General features: G+C 38.8%; 1 protein-coding gene across 4 annotated transcripts in view; it reads right to left on the reverse strand.

Annotated features, from left to right (window-relative positions):
- Nucleotides 1-762: 762 nt before the first annotated feature.
- The window catches only part of sgpp2 (sphingosine-1-phosphate phosphatase 2), a 41,664-nt gene continuing 15,425 nt past the window's right edge, over nt 763-27,001 (reverse strand). For all 4 annotated transcript variants that reach the window (XM_072254613.1, XM_072254615.1, XM_072254616.1 and 1 more), the window contains 3 exons: nt 13,571-13,750; nt 7,500-7,589; nt 763-2,902 (listed from right to left, as the gene is read on the reverse strand). In XM_072254613.1, the coding sequence (XP_072110714.1) occupies nt 2,357-2,902; nt 7,500-7,589; nt 13,571-13,750 (816 nt within the window). In that variant the 3' untranslated portion in view covers nt 763-2,356. The remainder of the gene's footprint in view (nt 2,903-7,499; nt 7,590-13,570; nt 13,751-27,001) is intronic.

The raw sequence follows: 27,001 nt of genomic DNA on the forward strand, positions 1-27,001 counted from the left end.
CATACGGATGCATTATGGCTTGTATGCCAACTGCTCTACCGAAGACTACAAGAAATTTCAGAGATTGTAAACATGGCCCATCACAGAAACCAAGCCCCCTACTTCATTGGCTCTCTGTCTACACTTCTCACTGTCTCAGTAAAGGAGCCAGCATAATCAAAGATCTCAACTATCCCAGATATCCTTTGCTCTCCCCACCCCCCCAGAAGACAGAAAAGCTTGAAAACATGTATTACCAGGTTCAAGTACAGCTACAATCCAACTAAGATTGTAAGATTATTAAATGTTTCCCTAGTATGATAAGATGGACTCTTAACCTCTCAATCTAGCTTGTTGAGACCTTGTAACAGCTCCAGAGAAAGGGCAGTGCATTTTATTCTGCACCCCATTATTGTTTTATCTGGTAGGTACTACCTCGATTCACCATTGTAATGAACTGATCCGTATGGACTGTATGCAAGGTAAGTTTTTCCACTGTATCTCAGTACACATGACAAAAATAAACTAACTTACCATCTATGTGGAAAAACTTGCCCCTCAGATCCTCTTTAGATCTTCCCCTCTCATCTTAAATCGGTGCCCTCAAATTTTAAACTGAGGCGAAAAAGACTATCTACACTTTTTTTGGTCCTCATAATTTTACAAACATTTATAGAATTACCCCTCAGCCTCATCACTTCAGGAGAAAGAGTCCCGATCTATTGCAGTTGCTCTTTAATGGCATGCTTAATTGTTTTTCTCCAAAAAAAAATTCCACCCATGTTAACTTTATGCCTACAAATGGGCAGAATTGTGACTTTAATCTTCACACATTTTATTTTCTCAATGTATTCAATTTTTCTGGAAACATTAACCACTTCCGATGGATCAATGTAATGAGGAGGACTTAACAATATAACACAATGTCAATACAATTATCTTATGAAAAGGTACAATCAGATTCAGTCTTGCAGTGAACTGCATGGGAGTTTTATGCAATTTAAATTATAAACAAGAAACACTTTTTAATGTGCAATATTTTTTCTACATATAGATGAATCATCTTCAACATATTCCATTAATATATTGGAAGGTACAAATTTTATCATTATCCAAATACAATTCAAAAATTGTACGCAAATTAAATGAAATCTAATTCACTCCCCCCTCCCCCCCTCACCGCCACAGTATAGAGCAAAAGTGCTTTTGAAAATAATCAAGGTGGTATTACACTGAAGTTTTGGAATAACCTCATGCCTTCAGTACAACCCATTTTAAGATTCTTTGAGGCCAACACTAGTAAATTATTTTACAATATTTCCATTATAAATGGAGACATCTATTTGAGAGACTTATTTTGAGTGTCTTTACTAAAGTATTAATAATTTAGTTACTTCAACTTTGCATAGTTACACCTGATTAAACATAAAATCGTGACTAAATGCCTGACTCTCCATTCTCTTTTCAATAATGTCTTTTTTAAAAATCTGTGATAATGATAAAACAGCATTGGATATTTTTCAGTTGAAGGTGCTATATAAATGTACGCAGTTGTTTTTGTAGCAATTATCCGGTCAAAATACAGTATTCAATCTAAAGTGAATCATTTGTGGAATGAAATTTAGTAAGATTTCATTATTGGAAAAGACTGTCTTACTCCAACTGCATTCATGTTATGGAAAAGTTTGTATTCCTAAAGAACTTCATTAGCAATGCTGCATAATCAGATAAACAAACATTTTACATTCTAATGGAAACAAACTTGTCAAATTTGGATCAATGACCTGATTGAAAGAATCTACATATTTATACAGGAAAATTTAACAACTTTTTTTTAAACATGCGATTAGTAGGCCTCAAAAGAAACATTTGCACCTTTCAAAACATAAGTACTTCCCGAGGCATTGCTCCACCCAATGAAGTATTTGAAATGCAGCTACTGCTGTAAATTGCACTGATTTCCAATTACAAATTGACATGAAGTACTTTCAAAGTTTTTTTTAAATCTCCAATGAAAAGCTATATTTGAGGCACGTTACAGCAGCAGCACATGACAGTAAGGAATGATAGAATGTGGGTTCATATTTATAGCCCCTCATCTCAAACGCATCTGTAGAGAGGAAAAGAAAAGCAAGAGGTGGTGGAATTGATGGTCTCTTGTGGACTAGTACATCATATTACACACATGTTCTGGACTAGGCTGTCTGGAAACTTGTTGCAACTAAATTTTTAAAAAGGATTTGCATCCTTAAAAATATTTAAAAGGTTGAGTCCTTATAGCATCTACAGGAGATTTCTTTACAGTGGGTCTTCATCAACACATGGAATGCGTCTCATACTCAAAATTTGTAGAGAAATCGTTCAATGCCATTTATCATCACAATAGTTTGAGTAATTGATACAGCAATGGTACGAGTACTGTTGCAATGAAGCCAATGGATGAATATGTCGCAAATTTATAGGGCACTTCAATCTCTAGTCTCTTCCTGGCTTCCAGATTATATTCCGTAACATCAAACCAAGCATATAGTACTTTGAGGGAGAGAGTTTTGACAATTAAGCGAGTGGCAACGAGAACAACAATTCCAATGAGAAAGCGTGCACTGGATATCAACGCAACCTTGAGAGTTATAGAAGGTATTTCGAATGGGAGAGATCCTGTAGGCTCATATGTTTGACCATATTGGTAGTTCATCCAAAAGCCAATGGTGCACCCTGATGCCACAGCTAGGATTATGGTGGTGTCTCCCCGGGTTGGGCTGTAATGATCTAATTCTGGATAGTTATAACTCATGAGAAAGGGCATAACTACTGCAATGACTGGAGTTAGGGGACTGGTTAACTGTAGATTATCGAGAATGTTCCAGAAAGGGTATGTCAGGCCCATAAGTACTGCAGTAAGGAGGATTCCACAGATCACATCCTGAAAATGACATAAACAAATTAGAATGCTTTGACCAAATACAGTATTTAATTAAGCTACTACAATGATACATTTTTGAAAAATTCCAAGATAATTTTTTCTAAGTAATTTTCAAGTTATTAGGCCAGATCTCATGCATTATTTATCAACAAATAGTTTTTTCCACCGATTAAGAAGTGTGTCTACGTGATTTTCAACAGCTTTCTGATCAAGTTAGCCATTCTTAATATGTGTGCACTAAAACCAAGAAATCGGAGCAGAAGAGGCTAAACAGCCCCTTGAATTTATTTTTCCAGCTAGTAAGACCTTCCACAAACCGCTACCTTCCCACACAAAGCCCATATTACATCAATGCCCAAAAGTCTGTCAAACTGAATCTTGAATGTATTCAATGATTGCATGTCCAGAGCCCCCAACTTACTTAATAACAATGATTCCTCTCTGAATGACCTGATTCTCATTTGTCTTACGTAGCTGAATTCTTATCCTGAACCTATTCCGTCAAACCCTCTAGAGAGTTAGCAAAATCCTCTCCTTCACGCAGAGCCTCTAGGTTTATTCCTCTCAGTTTCCTCTTGTGGATTGATCTCATTACCCCTCTACATTATTTGAACAAAATTTTGTATTTATATGCCATTGCAATAAAGGCTAATGTATTAACAGCCTTCCTGGCTTCAGGTTACCTTTGTAATTATTTGTCAACATTTTAAAATCGTTTTTTCCACTCTTCCTAGCCAAATAGGAAATGCTATTTTATTTTTAAATATCTGGTCACTACATACCCATGTATCATCAGGGCTCATTTTTTTTCTACCTAGCTTTGTATTAGTATACTTTGATATATTACCTCCGATCCTGTCACCTACAATGTATAGATTGTATACAGCCAAGCACTGGCACTGACACCCTCTCAATCAAAATTGCTCACATATCTAGTTTCTTTTTGTCCATGTCTAATCCTCAGTCTATGCTAATGAGTTCTACTCTTCTAGAACAGGCTTGTGTAGACCCTCATTGAATGCTTGCATTAAGTCCAATACACTACATTTGTTGGTCTTCCCTTCATATTGCTAGTTGGACCTGCTGATAAAATTATTTACTCTATCTTCAACTCAAAAGCATAGCAATCAAAGTAAATGACCCATCGTCTTGTTCTGTAATAATTCATTCCAGCATTTAACTTACTTTCTCTATCCACTTTTAGAGCAATCTGTTTTCAAATTATGCCTTATAAACCACAAGAATCCAAGAATTTGGAAATTATTTAAAGTTATATGATTATTAGAAGACGTAGCATAGAAACATTCAGCTCCACCAATCCATACCATCATTTAGCTCCCAATCAAGCCTCATCCTGTCTTTCTGTATCTAAATCTATCCATGTGATCCAACATTCCTTTATTTCCCTTCACAAATGCTTATCCAGCCTCCCTTTAAATCATTTACACAATTTGTTACAGCTACTCCCCATCATCATCCTTTCTTTCTTCCAAATTATAAACTTTAGTTTACGGTGAATCTCTTCTGACTAAGCTCTTGCACTCTTTCAAAACTGTTTTACATTTTTACAGACATCTGTTAGGTCAGCCCTCTGCTTTCAGTTCTCAAGAAAATAAATGAGTCTATCTTTCTTCTTTGGATATGCCTGATCATACATTTTTGATATTCTTTTAAAATCCTCTCTGCACCCTCTCCATTCTGTTTTATATACATTTTGTGGTATGCCAATCAGAACAATGTGCAGGACTGGAGGTGTGGTGTAACTAATTTTTGATACAAGCTTATCTTAACTTTATTTCCCAATTCTATCACTCTACAAAACCAAGAGCTTGATTTACCCTGACCCTGCCAGCCTGTGGCACAACTTCAGTAATTTGGTCCATTTGAACTCTACGATTTCTTTCCTCTTCTACCCCATTTTGTAAGCAATTTCCCTATTCTTCCTTCTTTTATCTGTGTTGGACCTCTAATTATTTGTCTGCCATTAATACCCACCAGTGATTTGTTGCAAGCCTCCTCAGTGTTGACTGCTCAATACCCAGCCCTGCTAAAGTATCAAACTAGGAAATTTTGATTTTAATTCCAGAATTTAAATCATTAATGTACATTGTGAATAGTAGGAGTTACAGCAATACACAATTAACTACATTCTTCCCTTATGAATTTCTACACTTCGCCTCCACTTTCCTCTTTCTATTACATCCAATGCATCTACTTTCTCTGCAGCTACTGTTATTTTCTAGGCTATAAAGCCATACAGTCCAGACAGCTTTTATTGCAGTGCTACTGGCTTCACAACTGAACTCAAAGCAGTTCTTGTTTTACATCTGCAGATTTGAATGCACTGTCCATTTTAAATGAGTGGTAAACTCAGAGCGAGGCCTTTAGTTAAGATGATCCACCACCTAGATTGAAGACACTGAAGTCAATTGATATTTTGATGGAGATAATAAATCAGCAGTGATTTTGAGTCATTCTTGTAACCTATAAAGCTATACCAGCAGGGGTATTCTGGAGCCAATTTTTTGAGCAATAGAGACAGATGACCTTGAAGCAGGGAATATATCAAACCTGCATTAGGATACATTAATACAGAATTTGCTCAGACCTGAAATAATAATTGTTCAAACAGGAAACTAGAGGATTGCCATGCAATTAAAAATGCAATGCAGAGAGAAAAGACAAACTATGAATGTAAGCTATGCAATAATATAAAAAAGGATACCAAAAGATTTTTCAGAATATTGAAGAGTAGAAAAGAAGCAAAAGTGGATATTACATCGCTCGAAAATGACACTAGTGAGGTAGTAATAGGGACAAGAAAATAGTGAATGAACTCAACAAGTCTTACCAGCAGCATGACAGAAATACAAGAGAGCCTGGGGGGCAGAAGTAAGTGTATTTGCTATTTCTAAGGAGAAGGTGCTTGAGACACAAAGGTCTGAAGGTAAATAAGTCACTTGGACCAGATGGACGATACCCCAGTGTTCTAAAAGGGGTAGCTGAACAGATTCTGGAGACATCAGTAGTGAATTTTCAAGAAACACTAGATTCTGTAATGGTTCCGGAGGACTGGAAATTTGCAAATGCCTCTCCTCTCTTTAAGAGGGTAGGGAGGCAAAAGACAGGAAATTATAGGCAAGTTAGTTTGACTTCAGTGGTTGGGGAGATGTCGGAGTCCATTACTATGGGTAAGACTTCAGGGTACTTGGAGGTAAATGATAAATAGGCCAAAGTTAGCATTGTTTCCTTAAGCCTGACACATTTGATGGAATTATTTGAGGAAATAACAAGCAGAATAGAGAAAGGAGGGTCACTGGACGTTGTTTACTTGGATTTCAGAATGCCTTGACAAGGTGCCGCACAAGAGACTGCTAAACACGATAAGAGCCTGTGACATTACAGGAAAGATGCTAGAATGGACAGGTGATTGGTTGACTGGCATGAGACAAAGACTGGGAATAAAGGGGATCTTTTCTGGTTGGCTGCCAGAGATTAGTGTTATTCTGCAGGGCTTTGTGTTAGGACCGTTTCTTTTCATGTTAAATGTCAATGATTAGGATGACAGAATTGATAGCCTTGTGGCCAAGTTTGGAGATGATTCAAAGATAGGTGGAGTGGCAGCTAATTTTGAGGAATCAAGGAGCCTACAGAAAGACTTAGACAGATTAGGGGAAAAGGCAAAGAAGTGGCAGGTGGCATACGGTGTAGGGCAGTGTATGGTCATGCATTTTGATAGCAGGACTAAAGGCATTGACTATTTTCTAAACAGTGGTCAAATTCAGAAATCAGAGGTGCAAAGGGACCTGGGAGCCCTTGTGCAGGATTATCTAAGGATTAATTTGCATGTTGAGTCAGGAATAAGGAAAGCAAATCCAATGTTAGCATTCATTTCAAGACGACTAGAACATAAAAGCTGAGGATTTATAAGGCATTGGTCATACTGCTTTGGTGTATTGTGAGCATGTTTGGGCCCCTCATCTAAGAAAGGATGTGCTGGCTTTGGAGAAGTTCCAGAGGATGTTCACAAGAATGATCCTGGAATGAAAAGGTTAATGTACAAGGAGCATTTGATGGTTCTCAGCCTCTATTTGCTGAAGTTTAGAAGAATGAGGGGGAATTACATTGAAACCTATCGAATATTGATAGAATGGACATGAAGAGGTTATTTCCTCTAGTGGGGGAGTCTAGGACCAGGGGCACATATCAGAACAGAGATACATCCCTTTAAAACAGAGATGAGTAGGAACTTCTTTAGCCAGAGAATGGTGAATCTATAGCATTCATTACCACAAATGGCTCTGGAACTAAAGTCATTGGGTGTACTTAAAGCGGAGGTTGTTAGGTTCTTGATTAGTAATGCCATTGGGGAAAAGGCAGGAAAAAAAAGGGGGCTGAGAGGGATAATAAATCATCTAATATTGAATGGTGCAGCAGGCTTGATGGGCTGAATGGCCTAATCCTGCTCCTATGTTTTATGTCTTGTTGTTGATTTACTATCAACAAATGTTTATTCATTTGCTTTGCTCACTTTTGTTTCAAATACTTCTCTTCAGGTGACAGGTAAAATACTAACAAGCCAACCTTTATCTCTTACCAGCACAGTGTGCATTCCTGTGTAGAGCCTGCTCAGTGAGACTAGGGTCGAGAGTGCTGTAGAAGCCATTAGTCCTAATACAAATGAATACTGCAAATCAAGTAAACATCAGGTCAAATCACTTAGGAAAATAGATTAATTATTCAGAACAGTCAAGTTTCAAGTGGTGATTAAGATTTAGAATTGCCCTAAGCATTCTAGGAGCAGTGTTTTAAAAAGTCTTCTAATTTAAGCATCAAAACATTGCTATAAAACATGGAAATAACTTGAAACAGGGAGGAGTAGGGATAACTATATTAGAAAATAATATACATTTTCAACTGTCTCTAAACAGAAGAGCATAATCTTTGCAATTATATTGAATAAATTTATTGAAGAAAAACTAAACATTCAATATTTCATAAATGACTATAGCTAGGTAAGTTACCCTTGCAGAATTTCAAATTTTCCACAGACAGACATATGGAAATGTCATCTGAGGGAATATGAATGGAAGAAATAAAAACATTGTGCAATTTTTGTGATACGAGTGGTGTATGGGAATATCATTTTTTTTAATATTTGATGCTGCTTGACATTTGATTTCATTGATCAAAGGCAATACCTACTGTTTTGTTTGACCTCAAGAATGCTTGAAAAGATAATTAGTCCTGGCAATGAATAATTTAAATAGTATTTGATATGATTTTTAATGGTAATCAAACCAACGATGTGCAAGCTTGCTTGGCACTCTGCTGCTGGTCAGATTGAAAAGCCAGCCAACAATCTGGCACTGGCATATAGCCAAATCGTAAATTGTAAAACATCTGCACTAACATTTCACACTGGGCTGGCATGGAAGTCCTTGCTTCTTCCTGGAACATATGTCTAGCTAATCTCATTTTGAAGTCCTTCACCAGATTGAACTTGTTCTCACATTTAACATCTTCTCCTTTAAGACCACTCATTTCTTAAAATTAGTGAAGGATCCAGCAGGTATCCAGACTATGCCTGTATCTTTCTGAGATACATTGGGCAGTCCTTGCTTCAAACCTACTCACTTCAGCATTCTGAATGAACTGTTTCCTCAATGACTCTACGTCCATCTTTACCAAAATATTCTAATGGAACTGTGAAGGTACAGTATCACCAGTTGCCCTTTCAGCTCTTCCTTTCCTATCAACTAGGAACCCAAGCTAATATTTCAGGCGAATTTCTTCCAATTTAGTGCTACCACAATGTGACCTACTTTATTTTAGAGAAAGCAATCACAGATTGTGTAATGGCCTTGCAAAACATATCCATCCAGTCCAAATGGTGATCCTAATGTTACAGTTGCCTGTCATTTTAATTCTCCGTCCTACTCCCACTGACACATCTTTAATCTCCAACCTTATGCCAAAGAGGCCAAATTCAAGGGCAAAGAACATCAGCCCATTTTCTTTTTGGCCACATTATTGATCTCAAAACACAGAAAGATTCACTTAACTTACTTTTTCAGTTTGTATCTTTCCAGTATTGTTCCAGACAGATTAGTTGGGATTAACAAATCCTCTGCTTTCTCTGTCAGCCATTGGAGCCATGAGTCTACCTTGGTCTCCATCTTATCAGAGACATTCCCTTCGTTCTCTCCACACTCTTCCCTGCAGCTTAAAACTCATTTACATGATATCCTAATTCATTGACTTGAAACATTTAACTCCATTTCTCTCCCTGCTGTTGCTGCCTGACTTGAATGGTTCCAGCCTTTTCTCTTTTTATTACATAAAACATGTATTTCTTAAGAAAAGAGCAAAATAATTGCTTCTGATTCAAATATATTGACTTGTGAACACATGTAATATTGAATCCAATGTGCATAAAATGCTGGAGGAACTCAGCAGGTCAAGCAAGCGGCATTTGCTGAATTTCTTGTGTTTGTAATATTAAATAGTTCCTTAATAAATGGTTTTAAAATATGATCCTTTAATGATTTTATGCAAAATATATTATTTCTTCCTTAATGTATATTCAGTAGATATCATAAGTATGATCAAAGAGAAGATTAGAATTAATGTTTGTTAAATTAATATAATAGAATTAGAAGGAAACATGGGGAAGTGACAGCTTATTTCTGTACTAAACATTTTTCTGGAAGCAGTATTTCAAATGTTAATTTGGAGTAAATATTCTTTAATAATTTTATTTCAATTACTCTTTCCAAGTTATGGCTTAACATTTTGACCTTTCTCTGCCACAAAAATCAGTCCTACTGCAAAGTCTGGTGCAGATGAGATATAAAAAAAATGAATGACCTCGAATCTGCAAGTCATCATTTAAAAACAGTTGCCAAATCCCATGAACTTCCTTTGCCTCTAACAGTTTCTTAAAAGGCAAAAATACTTAAAAAATTTTTATTATGCGTTAAAAATCTTAACAATTGGTGGTTGTCAATTAAAAACAAAGATCTGAGTGCTGGATTTTGTGAAATGTATTACAGTGCAGATCTGAAATGCAATTAAGAATCACTATTTAGATGGTGTTAATTTGATCAGCTGACAATTTATTTGTTAATTATTTACTAAATGTTACCTTGTTACAAAATTCATTTGTAATGATTCTTATAGTCCCCAAGGTCCACTTGTGTATTGTTTAATGAGAAATAATTTAGTTGAATCTCCAGTACTTCAACCACTTACTACTGCCATCAGATAATAGAAACATAGAAACAGAAAACCTACAGCACAATACAGGCCCTTCAGCCCAAACGGTGTGCTGGACATGTCCTTACCTTAGAACTACCTAGGGTTACCCATAGCACTCTGTTTTTCTAAGCTCCATGTATCCATCCAGGAGTCTCTTAAAAGACCCTATTGTTTCCGCCTCCACTGCCACCGCTGGCAGCCCATTCCACGCACTCAGCACTCTCTGCGTAAAAAAATCTTACCCCGGACATCTCCTCTGTACCTACTTCCAAGCACCTTAAGACTATGCCCTCTCTTGCTAGCCATTTTAGCCCTGGGAAAAAGCTTCTGACTATCCACATGATCAATGCTTCTCATCATCTTGTACACCTCTATCAGATCACCTCTCATCCTCCGTTGCTCCAAGGAGAAAAGGCCAAGTTCACTCAACCTATTCTCATAAGACATGCTCCCCAATCCAGGCAACATCCTCTGTACCCTTTCTATGGTTTCCACATCCTTCCTGTAGTGAGGCAACCAGAATTGAGCACAGTACTCCAAGTGGGGTCTGACCAGGGTCCTATATAGCTGCAACATTATCTTTCAGCTCTTAAACTCAATCCCATGATTGATGAAGGCCAATGCACCGCATGCCTTCTTAACCACAGAGTCAATCAGCATAGCAGCTTTGAGTGTCCTATGGATGGACCCCAAGATCCCTCTGATCCTCCACACTGCCAAGAATCTTGCCATTAATGCTATATTCTGCCATCATATTTGACCTACCAAAATGAACCACCTCACCCTTATCTGGGCTGAACTCCATCTGCCACTTCTCAGCCCAGTTTTGCATCTTATCAATGTCCCACTGTAACCTCTGACAGCCCTCCACACTATCCACAACACCCCCAACCTTTGTGTCATCAGCAAATTTACTAACCCATCCCTCCACTTGCTCATCCAGGTCATTTATAAAAAATCACAAAGAGCAGGAGTCCCAGAACAGATCCCTGAGGCACACCACTGGTCACCGACCTCCACGCTGAATATGACCCACCTACAACCACTCTGTCTTCAGTGGGCAAGCCAGTTCTGGTTCCACAAAGCAATGTCCCCTTGGATCCCATGCCTCCTTACTTTCTCAATAAGCCTTGCATGGGGTACCTTATCAAATGCCTTGTTAAAATCCATATACACTACATCTATGGCTCTACCTTCATCAATGTGTTTAGTCACATCCTCAAAAAATTCAATCAAGATCATTGCCAGAGGCTCAGCAATCTCCTCCCTCGCTTCCCACAGTAGCCTGGGGTACATCTCATCCGGTCCCGGTGACTTATCCAACTTGATGCTTTCCAAAAGCTCCAGCACATCCTCTTCCTTAATATCTACATGCTCAAGCTTTTCAGTCCACTACAAGTCATCCATACAATTGCCAAGATCCTTTTCCACAGTGAATAATGAAGCAAAGTATTCATTAAGTACCTCTGCCATCTCCTCCGGTTCCATACACACTTTTTCACTATCACACTTGATTGACCTATTCTCTCACGTTTTATCCTTTTGCTCTTCACATACTTGTAGAATGTCTTGGGGTTTTCCTTAATCCTGTCTGCCAAGGTCTCCTCATGTGCCCTTCTGGCTTTCCTAATTTCATTCTTAAACTCCTTCCTGCTAGGCTTATAATCTTCTAGATCACTATCATTACCTAGTTTTTTTGAACCTTTTCTAAGCTCTTCTTTTCTTCTTGACTAGATTTACAACAGCCTTTGTACACCACGGTTCCTGTAGCCTACCATCCTTTCCCTGTCTCATCGGAACATATTTACGCAGAACCCCACTCAAATATCCCCTGAAACATTTGCCACATTTCTTCTGTGTGTTTCCCTGAGAACATCTGTTTCCAATTTACACATCCAAGTTCCTGCCTGATAACCTATTTCCCCTTAATCCAATTAAACATTTCCCTAACTTGTCTGTTCCTATCACTCTCCAATGCTATGGTAAAGGAGTTAGAATTGTGATCACTTTCTCCAAAATACTCTCCCACTGAGAGACCTAACACCTGACCAGGTTCATTTCCCCAATACAACATCAAGTACAGCCTCTCTTCTTGTAGGCTTATCTACATATTGTGTCAAGAAACTTTCCTGAACACACTTAACAAACTCCATCTCATCTAAACTCCTCACTCTAGGGAGATGCCAATCAATATTGGGGAAATTAAAATCTCCCACCACAACAACCTTGTTATTATTACTCCTTTTCAGAATCCGTCTCCCTATCTACTCCTCGATAATAACGCACCTTCATTAAAAAAAACTTTTCCCAAATATAATGAAATTAAACAATCTCAAACATAATGAAATTAGATTGTAACTAAAATATTAATTTGTTTCTCCTTTAATATGGAAGGGTCAAAATAAAATTCACATGCTCTGATGAATCTTTAGAAGGACTCCCATTCTCTTTAGCCTCTGAGTGGGTAGCTCAGAGATCCGGGATTACATCTGTTGATCTATTGCTTGCATCATCATTTGAGTTGTTTATTGTTGAGACCTGCAATTTCCCACTCATTAAAGTGACAAGTTGTAAAAAGCAACTGCCAATTATTCTCTAGTAACACAAGAAAATATATAAAGCAAATGAGGGAAAAAAACAAATATGTTGCTCAAATATATAAAGCACATGGAAAGAGAAATGAATAATATTTGGGCAAAACTACAAAATGTGATATCACACATTTAAATGTAATACAAGCACAAAATATGGACTAATTTTTCCCCCCCAAAGTGGATGAGTGAAGCTTGTATTAGCAAAAATAATTTACTGAAACCCTGTGGAAGAACACCATATCCAGTAAAATATTTGTTGGTAACAAACTGATAAACTACAAATGTAGATAAGTAAGAATTTATCATTGGTGGGTAGCACTGAACATGGACATGAAATTGATAGTCCATTGTCTGAATTTTCAAAATTTGATTCTATTGAAATTTTGGAATTGCAGTACTAAAGACACTTCCTACTTACAGTGGGATTGGTGCTATTATAGACGAATTTCTAGACTTGGAATGAAAATTCTTTGGAACAGGCCAATTTGAGTTTATTCAGATTTAAATATACTTTTGTTTCAGCTCTGCAGATTGCTCTTTCTTTTGCAACACACCAAATAATCATAAGCGGATTCTGTTAAGTGAACTCATGATGTCAAAACAATGGTAGTTATCAGCAAGTGCCTCCTGGAAATTCAAATTGAAACAATGTAAACCATCTTTAGTGAGAAATGATTAATCTTATGGGATAGTTTGTAAAATTAAGACAGGAATCCCTTTTAATAAAAGGTGAATCCTTCAACTGACCTTAAAACTCAATACTTCTAGTTATCTTATTTATAATTTTGAGTCATTTGTCGAATACATTTCTTACCTTGTATCTATACATGGTAGCAAGTAGGAATGTAAAGGAAATAGCAGTGGCTGCCATAGCATGGGTTGATGGCATACCATACTCTGCGTCAACTCTGGTTTCCAACTTTACAACGGGTGGGGATGATGGACGTGGCCATTTGATGATATCTTTGGAGGCCTGTCCCAAATACATAACGATCTGTCAAAACAGATACAAAAAAAAACTGGTGTTCATGAAGGTGTAATGTATTTCATTGTTACTTTTATTTCCATTCTGATAGATTCTTTGTACTGGTTAACTTAGCATTTATAAATCTATCATTTCAGAAAGAAAAAATGGGAACAGGGCTTGAATTTATTTAACCACCTCAGGACATCCCAGAGCATGCTAGAACTGCTGTTAAAATGTACTGACTTGCAGAGGAGAAAGGTTCCAAGTTATGGCCAACATTAGATTTCATTTTGTTTAATTCAAATTGTCAGTTTAACTTCCTTTATTGCTCTCTATATAAATGTCATCCTGATGACTAACTGTTAGAAAACTGCCCAGCTGAGTAGAAAGCTGAAAATAAGTCTCCAAAATTATGTTTTTTTTGCAACAATTAGAGATGCCAAAATTAGTCTTAATGCTAACAAATCACGTGGATAGTTAACATCCAGAAGTAGCAGCTGCAAAGCTTTACAAAGATGAATAGTCTGTTAAGTTCCAAAGATATGAAAAATATGCCTGTTGTATTCTGTATCAGCTCCACAGGCTTCGTGGAAGTCTACATCTTAAGCATTATTCCCTTTAAGCTGCGCGGGTGCATGGCTGCGCAGTAATTGAAATGCTCCTGCACACATAGCCTTTGTCGTGCAACTGGAAGATATTTACGAAATGTGAAAGATTTCCTTTGTTGTATTGTGTTCCACTCTAGCCTTCAATTAATAAATAAAATCAAAGTATGTGATTTTTCAGTTTTGATTCCAAATATACATATTACAAAAAGAACATTTAAAGTGCTGTGCGTGTTTCAGGCCATGCGAAAACTTCCTGCTCAAAGCAATAGTTTAAAAAAAAAATTCAGTGAGGTGGCGGCACTTGACATCAATTAAATAAATAAATGCACTGTGAACGCCAGTTCAGAGGTGCCGTTTCCCCTGTGTGGCTGGTCCACACAGCCGTAAAAATAATTAGAGAGAACGTCGAAAGGTGATAAAATGAGAAAACATTTCTGCACCTAAAAAATGTCACTGAAAACAGACCACACGTGCATATAAAAAAATTAATGTTGACGAGAACTTTAACTGAATTGAATCATTTAAGCAAACCTGAAAATTCATATAATGGATTTGTCACTTGAAACAGATAAGAATGAGAAAAGCATCTGCAATGATAAAATACTTTTCTCATCCACACTTCAATGTCTTTTCTTACTAATTTCTAGTACCAATTTCACCTGAATTCCACAAACAATTACACTGCATGCTGTTATCTCCTTATTCAGAGTTCTCCATTCTGAATATTTGATTCTGTATTACTAATGCCGATCTTACAACCATAATACTATAATAAATATCAGATCCTTCCTTTTATTCTATTCTCCTAGAGGACCATGACCTTTGTCATAGAGTTTGGAGGCTTGTGTGCCTCAGTGACCCAAGGAGCTATATTGGCTGGAGTCAGGACCTTGTGCTTTGACGCTTGGTAGGGTCACCCATGTCAAATAGGTCAAAGTATAGAGGCCAGACTAAGAGTGGTCCACTCATCCTCTGGGTTTGGGGGTTCAGCTCAGGACTAACAATCTTGACTGGTCAAAAAACTTGTCACAGAAACAGGAATGAAGAATCCTATTTCTAAGGAGGACCTTCATTGCTGCCCGAAGCATCAGTGGCGTAATAGGCAGTGGCTACTACGTTTATTATATGAGAGAACACCAAAAAGAAACATTTTCATTATTTAATTACTACCCAATATATTTTAAATAAGTTTGAGATTTTGTAGCAGATAATTTTAGGAAGATTCAGTGATCACCAAAATCTTTTTGACACCTAATTTCCCATTACTCAATGCAGTAAGAAATCTAGGAAAGACACAGTACAAATTTAATCCTTAAATGGATGTTTCCTGAGAAAATATTAAGACCTTTGCAATGCTGCATTAGAGTGAAAACTTTAATTAGTGATAAGTTTGAAACTCTATGTACACAAATATATTATGAACCTATATTTGTAGATAGAAACATCTGATGATTTTATAAATACGAGGGGTGATACCTAAGTTTGTGGCCTAAGGTAGAAGGAGTCAATTTTAGGAAACCTAGCACATTTATTTTTCAACATAGTCCCCTCCTACATTTACACACGTAGTCCAGCGGTTGGACCTTCAGAAAGTGTCCACAGATGGGTGATTAATAAGTTTGTGGCCTAGGGCAGAAGGAGATGAGTTATACAGTTCTCGTTACATGCACATGTAGGTCAGCTCTTTGAGTGATTATGCAGAAAGTTTGAAGTTAATAACTTATCTCCTTCTACCTTAGGCCACGAATGTATCAATCACCCCCGATGAGTTATTAACTGATGAGTTATTAAATTCAAACTTTCTGCATAATCACTCAAAGAGGTGAACTGCATGTGCATGTAACGAGAACTGTATAACTCATCTCCCTCTACCTTAGGCCACGAACTTACCAATCACCTCTCATATTTCAATTCCTGATTTTTGAAACTTGGATAGTGAGAGATGCAAACAAAAGTTAAAAAGATAAGGCATCATTCAATTTATTAAAGAATAGCAATGTACATTAGAAAATCTATCAAGCTTTCTACTATAGTTTCAAAATATATTTTAATGACTTAAATATTAGGTCTAAGGCAACATATATTAAAGTAATGTATCTTCCAAAATGATGTTGAATTATGAACAATCCTTGGTTATCAGTTTGCAATATTTAAATGGGCTTGAATTATGAAATTACTGTGATATTACTCAAGGGTTAAGTCTCCTTTGCTTGTGTGACTTTGAGAACACTCTGCAGCTCAGGAATTGGCTAGCAGAACCAGATGGAACCAGAAAGTGTGCAGCCAAGGGAGTATTGACTTTAGTCTTGTAACTAAATACTATGTGATCAGCCTTAGCAACAACCTTAATAAGGGTAAATAGTGCCCAGTCTTCTGTAAATTGGCAGGCTTTAGTTAAGGGTTTCATTAATAGTTCTTGTTGGAAAGGTAAAGAACAAATACACTTATGCACATGATTTACTGCATTTTTATATATAATTTTCATAAATAAAATATTTCCAGAATTAGACCCTCTATCCTTGTGCCTTCATTTGAATGACTTCATTTTGAATAATAAATTTCAGCTAGAACTTTTTGTTCAAAATCTGCTTCTACTTGTTTGCTTTAAGATTATTGTATTAAATGTTCATCAAATGATTATGTATAAAGGATCAGTATAGGTTATAATATCAGATTGCTTTCCTAATATTGTTTTATTTAATGCCTACATATAGATCCATGTTAATGAAATATTTAACCTTAAGAATCCCATAAGTTACAATATTATATGAATTCATAACAAGAAATGAACATTCTAATCCCAGTCTCAGAAAAGTAATTCCTTCGAAAGTTGATTACATCCTCTCTTACTCAAAGAATTGAGCACAAAGATATCTAAACATCATATAAAACTGAAGAATGCATGATAATGATACTGAAGCAGACCTTAACTAGCTTGTTTAGTTAGTGGACCTTGCAAGTCCGCCAAACTAGAGTGCACTGTAACCTAGCCATATAAAAGTATGGAGGGTGAAGGATTATGTTTGGTTGACTGAAATACATTTTTAAAGACCTTGCTATTTCTCTTCCTTTCAAAATGAATTCACTTCCCAAACTATGATCATAATCCAATTAATAATTTGCTTAAATGAAGCAGGTGAAAAAATAAAGATTGCACATCCCCTGAATCTGCAGAAAGCAGCAAAATCAATGCAGTTCCTCTCTAGATACAACAGAGGTCAACCTCACTAAGCCTAGTCAAGATGGTTAATAACATTAAACTTTTGAACTGTTGACTGACTGAAGATGCTCATGTGCTTATCACAGAAACACAACTGTGAATTATTTGTATTCTGACTGATTTTCCTCACATGGATCAGCAACTTTTCATGGAAGTCTGCAGTTCCTTTATTAACACCAGTTGTTCATTCAATTTTGGATGATGACAACATAGTCCATAATTCAGACCTTAGGGATTGCACTCTGCTTGCATCAGCAACACTTCTTGGATAATCTACAGCAGTCAATTTCTGTGATAATACATTTGCTTTGTAAATACTCTGTGATCTTGTGTTTTTTTAAAGCTCCTTTCTTGCTATTTCTGTCCATAGTGATAAAAAAAATGTGTAGACTAAAGTACATTTTATCAATCCATCATTTAAATTAACTGTCACATATTGAAAAACAAAACGTCTGATATATTAACTTGATTTAAATAATCTCCCAGTAGCAACTCAAAACTCCTGACATTTTATTTTAAACTTTAGATTTGCTTTTACAAGCCTGTGACATTAAAGTTCCTTGAACAGAATTTGAGCAGAGCCAGATTTGTGTCAGCAAGGTAATATTTATGTATAACTTAGAAAATATTGAATGTATTACCTAATTTAAGTGTTTTGTGAATTCTTGCATGGAACATTTATTTAATTTTTAAGAAGATGCCATTTTGAAACTGATTTACAAGCATGAAGAGGATAGAAATTCACCCAGTGCAGCAATTTCCCACAGGCAAGGGAACCAGTCAGTAACTTCAGTTTGCACAGGGAGTTCCAGAATGTTGACTTCACACAAGGGAACAGTTTTATTAAAGTGTTACTGACAATTAGTAGCCTCAAGGAAATTGCTTGGCCACTGCTGTTGACTAATTTCAATGCAGTAAAGAACTAGTAAGGGTGAGGGGTTGGATCAACGAAATATATTGCAATGGTGTTGCATGGGAGTTGATGGGAGGGGGGGAAGAAAGGAGGCAAAGATGTGGAAGGGATTGAAACACAAGAAAGAGAAATTTAACATGGAGTTGCCTGAACATCAGAAATTAATGCAAAACAACAACAGAAGAATAATATCTGAGTACAGGAGAGAAAGCAAGGATCAGGGTATTTAAAACAACAGTCAGAAACAGAATCAGATTTAATATCTCTGGCAAATGATGTGAAATTTATTCCTTTTTATATTGCAATACATAACTGTAAATTACATTATATATATTTTTCTTATATACAAATTAAGTAATGCAAAAAAGACCAAAAAATAAATAATAAGGTAATATGCGTGGTTTGATTCTCCTTTCAAAAATCTGATGCTGGAGGGGAAGAATCTGTTTCTAAGATGTGTGTCTCTTTAGGTTCTTGTCCCTCTTCCTTGATGGTAGCATGAGAAGAGGACGTTGCCTGGGTGAAGGGGATCTTTAACGATGGCTGCTGTCTTTTTGAGGCATCGTCTTTTGAAGATGTCCCTGATGTTGAGGAGGCTAACGCCCATGATGGAGCTGGCTGCATTTGCAACATTCTGCAGCTTTTACTGATCCTGTGCAGTGGACACTCCACACCAGACAGTAATCCAACCAGTTAGAGTGCTCGCCGCGGTACACCTGTAGAAATTTGGTGACATAGCAAGCCTCCTCAAACTGCTATTGAAATATAGCTGCTGTTGTGCCTTCTTTGTAATTGCATCAGCATGTTGTGCCCAAGATAGATCTTCAGAGATGTTGACACTGAGGGACTTGAAATTGTCCCCCTTTCCACTGCTGATTCCTTCATGAGGACCGATCTGTATATTCCCAGGACCTCTCCTTCCTGAAGTCCACAATCTTGTCATACCGAACTTGAGTGCAAGGTTATTCTTGCAACAGCACTCAACCAGCTGATCTACCTCACTCCTATACACTTCTTTGTTGCCATCTGAAATACTGCCAGTAGTTGCGTCTGACAAATTTGTAGATGGTACTTGAGCTGTGCCCAGCCACACAGTCGCAGGTGTAGAGAGAGCAGGGCAGTTGGCTAAGTACGTATCCTTGAGGTGCGCCTGTGTTAATTATCAGCAAGGAAGAGGTGTTATTTCCTTTCTGCACTGACTGCAGTCTCCTGATGGGAAAGTCAAGGATCCAGTTGCAGGAGGAGGTACAGAGGCCCAGGTTTTAGAGCTTGTTGATTAGCACTGAGGGTATAATGGTGTTGAATGCCAGATTGCAATCAATAAATAGAAACTTGACATAGCTATTGCTATTGTCTAGGGGATCCAAGGCTGAGTGAGAATGCATCCACTGTAGAAATGCTGTGACAGTAGGCAAATTGTAGCAGGTCCAGATCCTTGCTTAGGTAGGAGTTAATTCTGGCTATGATGAATCTCTCAAGGAACAGTAGATGTGAGTGCAACTGGGCAATAATCATTGAGGCAGCTCATCCTGTTCTTCTTGGGCACTTTTATGATTGTCACCCTTTTGAAGCAGGTGGGAATCTCCAACTGCAGCAGTGAGAGATTGAAAATACCCTTGAACAGAAGGTTCGGAGCTGAAGATGACAAAGGGGAGATGCAAGATCCACATAATGAACAGTAATGCTGTGGTAGTGAAAGCAAGTAAATTAAAGAATGGAGAGGCAAAGGGTCCAGAAGGTTTTAACCCTGTGTCAAGATTGTTCAAGCTTGTAGTTTGATCTGACGCCATGAAAGGAGGGACAGTGATTTGGCAAGCACCAACCCTCGTCCACGCTGGTCTGCTAGCCTGACGTCCGACTACAAATGTCCCACATCCACATCGCTGGCTTTTGAATGTGCAGCAGAGCTTTAGACTCTGGCCTGACCTCCGTATCCTTAACTCTGTCCCCAGACCTTCTGCCTGGGGCTAGACAACACTCTGGCCTAAACACAAGTGCTTTGTTTTTGGCTGAGGGGAATCACAACTGATAATTGCTCATCCAATTCAGAACGAGGGGAAAAAGTTTAGAGCCTTGGAAATAGTTAAGAGGTAAAGAGAGATGGATAGAGCTGAGATTTTGTCAGCATGCATGCTCAAGCTCACTTACAGAAAGAAGACATTCCTTGTTTGTCTGTGTAATGTTTTGTAACTCCAAAACAAAAACTAATTGAAAGGCAAGCATGGAGTCAGGAATAACTCATGTACATTCTTAGTTCTACTTTGAGAGAGGTGTGCACTTATCACATTGTATAGTCACAATGAATGCAATTCACATATTTTTACATATAATCCATATGAATTACTTAAACCAACATGATTGCTTAATCAAACCATATATTTACAACATTACTCAAATATTAAATGCACAACAGCCTGTAGCCCATTTCTTACCATATAACCATCTTCTGTAATTGACTTGCATCGAGGGGTAATTGACTACAGCCATTTAACCTACCAATATGTCAACTGGATGTGGGAGAAAACAAGAGCACTTAATGGAAAACCACATGGTTGAGGGGATTACATGGAAGCTTTACACAGACGGCACCCAAAGTTAAGATCAACTCCGGATCACAAAGTGTGAGGCAGTTGTACTAACTGCTGCACCACTCTGCACTCCCCCCACCCCCCACACTGACCTCATGTTATTAAAGAAAGACTTTGCTCAGTGCAGCACTGAGAGTTTAAGTGAAAAATAAATCCCATGTAATGGTGTAGACAGAGCCTGGAGCAGCTGAGGCTAATATCAAAAGAGGGCAGTCACAGTAATATTCTACTTCCTGTCGTGCCTTCTACACAAAGTATAGATTTTCCTCCCCTGATGTTAATTATTTTCTTTTTCCAGACTTCTGTCTCTATTTATCCCCAGGCAGAAGATTGGGGACAGAGAGGGGAGTTAGGGATAGGGATGCTGGGGGGTCAGGCCAGAGTCTAAACCTCAACTCTGCAGTCAAAGGCCAGTGACATGGATGTGGGACATTTGTAGTCAGATGTCGGATTGGCAGATCAGAGTGGATGAGGGCTGATGACCCCATGCCCCAGGGTCAGCAAGTTGTCGGAGGATTCCAGAGTTGGAGTTCCATACAGGCTGGAGGAACGAGGTCCAGTGGCCCCCTGGGCTCATGAATTGGTGAAACACTAGGAGTTTGAGGCCTAGTGTTTAGTATCCCATCATCAGCAAGTCTGGAATTTGAGGTCTCGTGCTCGGTGATCAGCAAGTCCTGAGGTTGATGCCAAAGATCAAGGCCAGAGAATTTGATCCGAGGTCTGGAAGTCAAGGCCCATTACCCAAAGCCTGAGTCAGCAAACCTCTGCGAGTTCACTGAGGAAGTCGAAAGCCCAATGACTGACAGTCCAAATCAGAGACTGCTGGAGGCTGGAGGCTGAAGATGGTCTGCCTTTGGTGAGGCACTGTGTATGTGCTTGGGTGTGTTTTGCTGCTTGTTGCATTCTGGCAAGCACTGGGGAAATGCTATGTTGGCACTGGAATATGTGTGCTACATCTAGCACACTCTCATAGTTAACGCAAACAACTCATTTCACTGTATGCTTGGCGTAGACGTGAGAAAAATTTGAATCTTGAGAGACTTCCTCAGACCTGCTTAAATAGCATAACATCAAAAGTTGCTCCCAAGTGGGTTTGCTCTCTCGAGTTTTGCTTAATCTTTTCACATGAAGATGCCTCAGCATCTCACATTTACAGACTGATGTTAAATGAACTTCTCAGCTAAACACTGTGACACAGAAACAGCCAGCAATATATATTTTGTTAAAATTAAGATACCTTTAGACAACTTTTCATTATTTCCTAAATGTTGCTTTTGGTTTTAGTCGGTTCGAACCCAAGTCATTGGATTGTGAGAGGGAGCAGATCTACTAGAGGCACTATTGTGACATCCCATGATACACCTCATTTTCGATTCTCTCCACCTCACCCTCAATCCTATCCACCTTCAAACCTCCTTGTTTTCAGGCTATAGTCTACTGTACCATCACCATCCTCCTCCTACATTCCCCACTTCTTCTGTCATCTGCAGCCCCTCTACTCTCTCTCATGCAAATTATGACTCAATCCTCTCTTGCTTCCTTGTTCCATGTACCCTTAGTCCTCAATTGTCAGGCAAAGTCACCCCATTAAAAGTATGACCTCTGTGGCAAATCATCGAGGTTTCTTGCCCATGACTGCTCAAAATAGAGAAGCATCTATCAACATTGACTTTCTTCTTTGGGAGTCTAGCAGGAATGGTGTAGGAAGCACAACACCTCCCAAACTCAGCATTCTCCTATCCCATCAAATACCTTCTGCCCCAGTAAAGCAGATTCAATAGCCTCAAATCCACAGAAATGAATGGAAGCAAGCCATTGCCAATACTTGCAACTGGTGGTACATTGAATAAATTTAAGAAGATAGCGGACTGTGGGTAGAGGCAATAAAAGACAAACATCATAGAGTATGTTCATCTTCCAACATGAAATTATATTGTTCTGAGAACAACTGTGACCAGCAAGCAATAGGACTTAATGCTCTAAAGTATAGCACCACATCAGAACTTAAAAGTTCAATGAATAAAGGCAGCTCATAGAAGGCTATATTTCAAGTGCAAAAGGCAAAGGCACAATCTAGTTTAGCGGAGACAGAAAACTGGCAGAGTACTGGAATAATATTCTGGAAAATCATGCAATGCACTTATATTTAAAAAAAATTGTGGATGACTTTTATCCTCAAATTTCTGATATTGATGGAGTAGTCCAGATTAATAAGCAATTATGGGAATGTGTAGTTTTGTGGAATTAAGGGCAAACTGATGAATTGAAGATCAAGCGACACACATCAAAGTTGCTGGTGAACGCAGCAGGCCAAGCAGCATCTGTAGGAAGAGGTGCAGTCGATGTTTCAGGCCGAGACCCTTCGTCAGGACTAACTGAAGGAAGAGTGAGTAAGGGATTTTGAAAGATGGAGGGGGAGGGGGAGATCCAAAATGATAGGAGAAGACAGGAGGGGGAGGGATAGAGCAAAGAGCTGGACAGGTGATAAGCAAAAGGGGATACGAGAGGATCATGGGACTGGAGGTCTGGGAAGAAAGACAAGGGGGTGGGACCCAGAGGATGGGCAAGAGGTATATTCAGAGGGACAGAGGGAGAAAAAGGAGAGTGAGAGAAAGAACATGTGCATAAAAATAAGTAACAGATGGGGTACGAGGGGGAGGTGGGGCCTTAGCAGAAGTTAGAGAAGTTCATGTTCATGCCATCAGGTTGGAGGCTACCCAGACGGAATATAAGGTGTTGTTCCTCCAACCTGAGTGTGGCTTCATCTTTACAGTAGAGGAGGCCGTGGATAGACATGTCAGAATGGGAATCGGATGTGGAATTAAAATGTGTGGCCACTGGGAGATCCTGCTTTCTCTGGCGGACAAAGCGTAGATGTTCAGCAAAGCTGTCTCCCAGTCTGCGTCGGGTCTCGCCAATATATAAAAGGCCACATCGGGAGCACCGGACGCAGTATATCACCCCAGTCGACTCACAGGTGAAGTGTTGCCTCACCTGGAAGGACTGTTTGGGGCCCTGAATGGTGGTAAGGGAGGAAGTGTAAGGGCATGTGTAGCACTTGTTCTGCTTATACGGATAAGTGCCAGGAGGGAGATCAGTGGGGAGGGATGGGGGGGACGAATGGACAAGGGAGTTGTGTAGGGAGCGATCCCTGCGGAATGCAGGGGGGGGGCGGGGAAGGAAAGATGTGCTTAGTGGTGGGATCCCGTTGGAGGTGGCGGAAGTTACAGAGAATAATATGTTGGACCCGGAGGCTGGTGGGGTGGTAGGTGAGGACCAGGGGAACCCTATTCCTAGTGGGGTGGCGGGAGGATGGAGTGAGAGCAAATGTACGTGAAATGGGGGAGATGCGTTTAAGAGCAGAGTTGATAGTGGAGAAAGGGAAGCCCCTTTCTTTAAAAAAAGGAAGACATCTCCCTCGTCCTAGAATGAAAAGCCTCATCCTGAGAGCAGATGCGGCGGAGACAGAGGAATTGCGAGAAGGGGATGGCGTTTTTGCAAGAGACAGGGTGAGAAGAGGAATAGTCCAGATAGCTGTGAGAGTCAGTAGGCTTATAGTAGACATCAGTGGATAAGCTGTCTCCAGAGACAGAGGATCTGAAAGCAGGATCTCCCAGTGGCCACACATTTTAATTCCACATCCCATTCTGACATGTCTATCCACGGCCTCCTCTACTGTAAAGATGAAGCCACACTCAGGTTGGAGGAACAACACCTTATATTCCGTCTGGGTAGTCTCCAACCTGATGGCATGAACATCGACTTCTCTAATTTCCGCTAAGGTCCCACCTCCCCCTCGTACCCCATCTGTTACTTATTTTTATGCACACATTCTTTCTCTCACTCTCCTTTTTCTCCCTCTGTCCCTCTGAATATACCTCTTGCCCATCCTCTGGGTCCCACCCCCTTGTCTTTCTTCCCGGACCTCCTGTCCCATGATCCTCTCGTATCCCTTTTGCCTATCACCTGTCCAGCTCTTGGCTCTATCCCTCCCCCTCCTGTCTTCTCCTATCATTTTGGATCTCCCCCTCCCCCTCCAACTTTCAAATCCCTTACTCACTCTTCCTTCAGTTAGTCCTGACAAAGAGTCTCGGCCTGAAACGTCGACTGCACCTCTTCCTAGAGATGCTGCTTGGCCTGCTGCGTTCACCAGCAACTTGGATGTGTGTTGCTTGAATTTCCAGCATCTGCAGAATTCCTGTTGTTTGAATTGAAGATCAAGTTCATTAGAGTATTAAATAAAAACAGAATATTAGAAATACTCAGCAGGTCAGGCAGCAACAGTGTGGAGAGAGCCCATGGTAAAATTTGTGGTGAACAATCTGTTATCAGAACAAGGAAAAGATAGAAATCAAACGTTTTAAGTTGCAGAGCAGGGGAGTGAACAAAGAATTTCTCTGGTATGGCAGAAACCAAGAGAAATTCAATGGTAGAGATATTAGTGGTAGCACTAGTTTATAAGCCTTTACTGCTCTCTTATTCACAAGTAATGTGTGCAGGGATGGGGCCAGGAAAGAAAATAAGTACTGTAGGAGGGAAAAAGGTGCTGAAACTGGGAGGTAGAAAACATTGGATAATCTACAAATGCTGAAATAAAATTAGAGATGCTGGAAACAGTCAGGAGGTGAAGCAGCATTTGTGGAAAGGCAAAGATTCATATTGATGGTCTTTAATCAAAATAGGGCAGTTAATGAAAGAAATGGAAAAAGACAGTTTATCTGAAATTGTTAAGTGTAATGTAAACCTGAGGGAAATAAGATGTGGTTCCTCGAGCTTATCTGGAACTTTGTCACAGCAGTATAACATGTCAAAGACAAGGAGGTCAGAATGGACAACTTGCAGACTGAATGGAGGGTGACTTGCAAAATTTCAACCTAGTTGCTTTCTCCAATATGGAGCAAATAGTACAGTAGATTAAAATGGAAGAGTCACCTTACTTGCTGCTGCACTTGGGAATAGCATTTAGATCTGTGGATGGTGGAAAGAGGAACAGGGCAGTTGTTGAATTTCTTAGTTATATTGGAAGGTACCCCCATGGAGAAAAGGAGTCAAAGAAATTAAAGAAATTCTGTTGAGCATTTACAGTATTCTCCATTTTAATTTGCAGTTTTTTTTCTTGGCTTCAAAATACTGGACTGCCTGCAGTTATGTAACACCAAATTTACCGAACTTTATTAATAGTACTTTACATGAATATAAAAAACAATCTTATTTCAGAAAGATTCTTATATATTTAAATACCACTAAGAAACAGCATTGTTTTCTGCAGTAGGCTTTTATTAAACAAAAAATACCTGCATGCTTATTTTTTGTTTAATAAAAAACTATTACCTCTCAGTACCTCTATCCAATGGAAGTTGAACAATGCTAGTTAAAGAGTTTATTAAGCTCAATATTAGCTCAGTATGCTAATGTTCCGATGATTGCTACTAAGTAACTCGGGCAGATTTATCAAGTCATGCTGACTCAAAGTCAGATTCTCTCATTTTGATTTAGAAGAGTCACACATTTGGTGAGCATACACTTAAAAATTTAAAGGAAACATACCAATTAAAAACAGGATTGAGGCCCATCTCCCTTGCTTTTAATTTTTATATTCAGTTTTTCAAAAATTGACAGCTCTATATTTGGATCTGTGACTCCCCACAGATTAAATTCCTCACATTGTCTGTGCTATTATTAGGCAATCAATAACACGCAGGAAGTGCACAAGGTGAGGTACTTCCCAGTTGGAAAAGAATTGCTTCAAATGGAGAGCAATATGGCCTGCTTTTCACTTTTAAAAAAGAACAACCCTTTCTGCCACTTGGCTCACACTCAGCGATGAGACACTGTGCAAAATGACTGAAGTCTGGAGGTGATTTTCAACGAACAACCTCAATTTAGGCATGCTGTATTGTGTAGTTGTGCCGGGGGGTGGGGGTAGATGGGGTTTATGGCAAAAACTGA

The sequence above is a fragment of the Mobula birostris genome, chromosome 4, assembly GCF_030028105.1.
Source record: "Mobula birostris isolate sMobBir1 chromosome 4, sMobBir1.hap1, whole genome shotgun sequence".
Lineage (NCBI taxonomy): Eukaryota > Metazoa > Chordata > Chondrichthyes > Myliobatiformes > Myliobatidae > Mobula > Mobula birostris.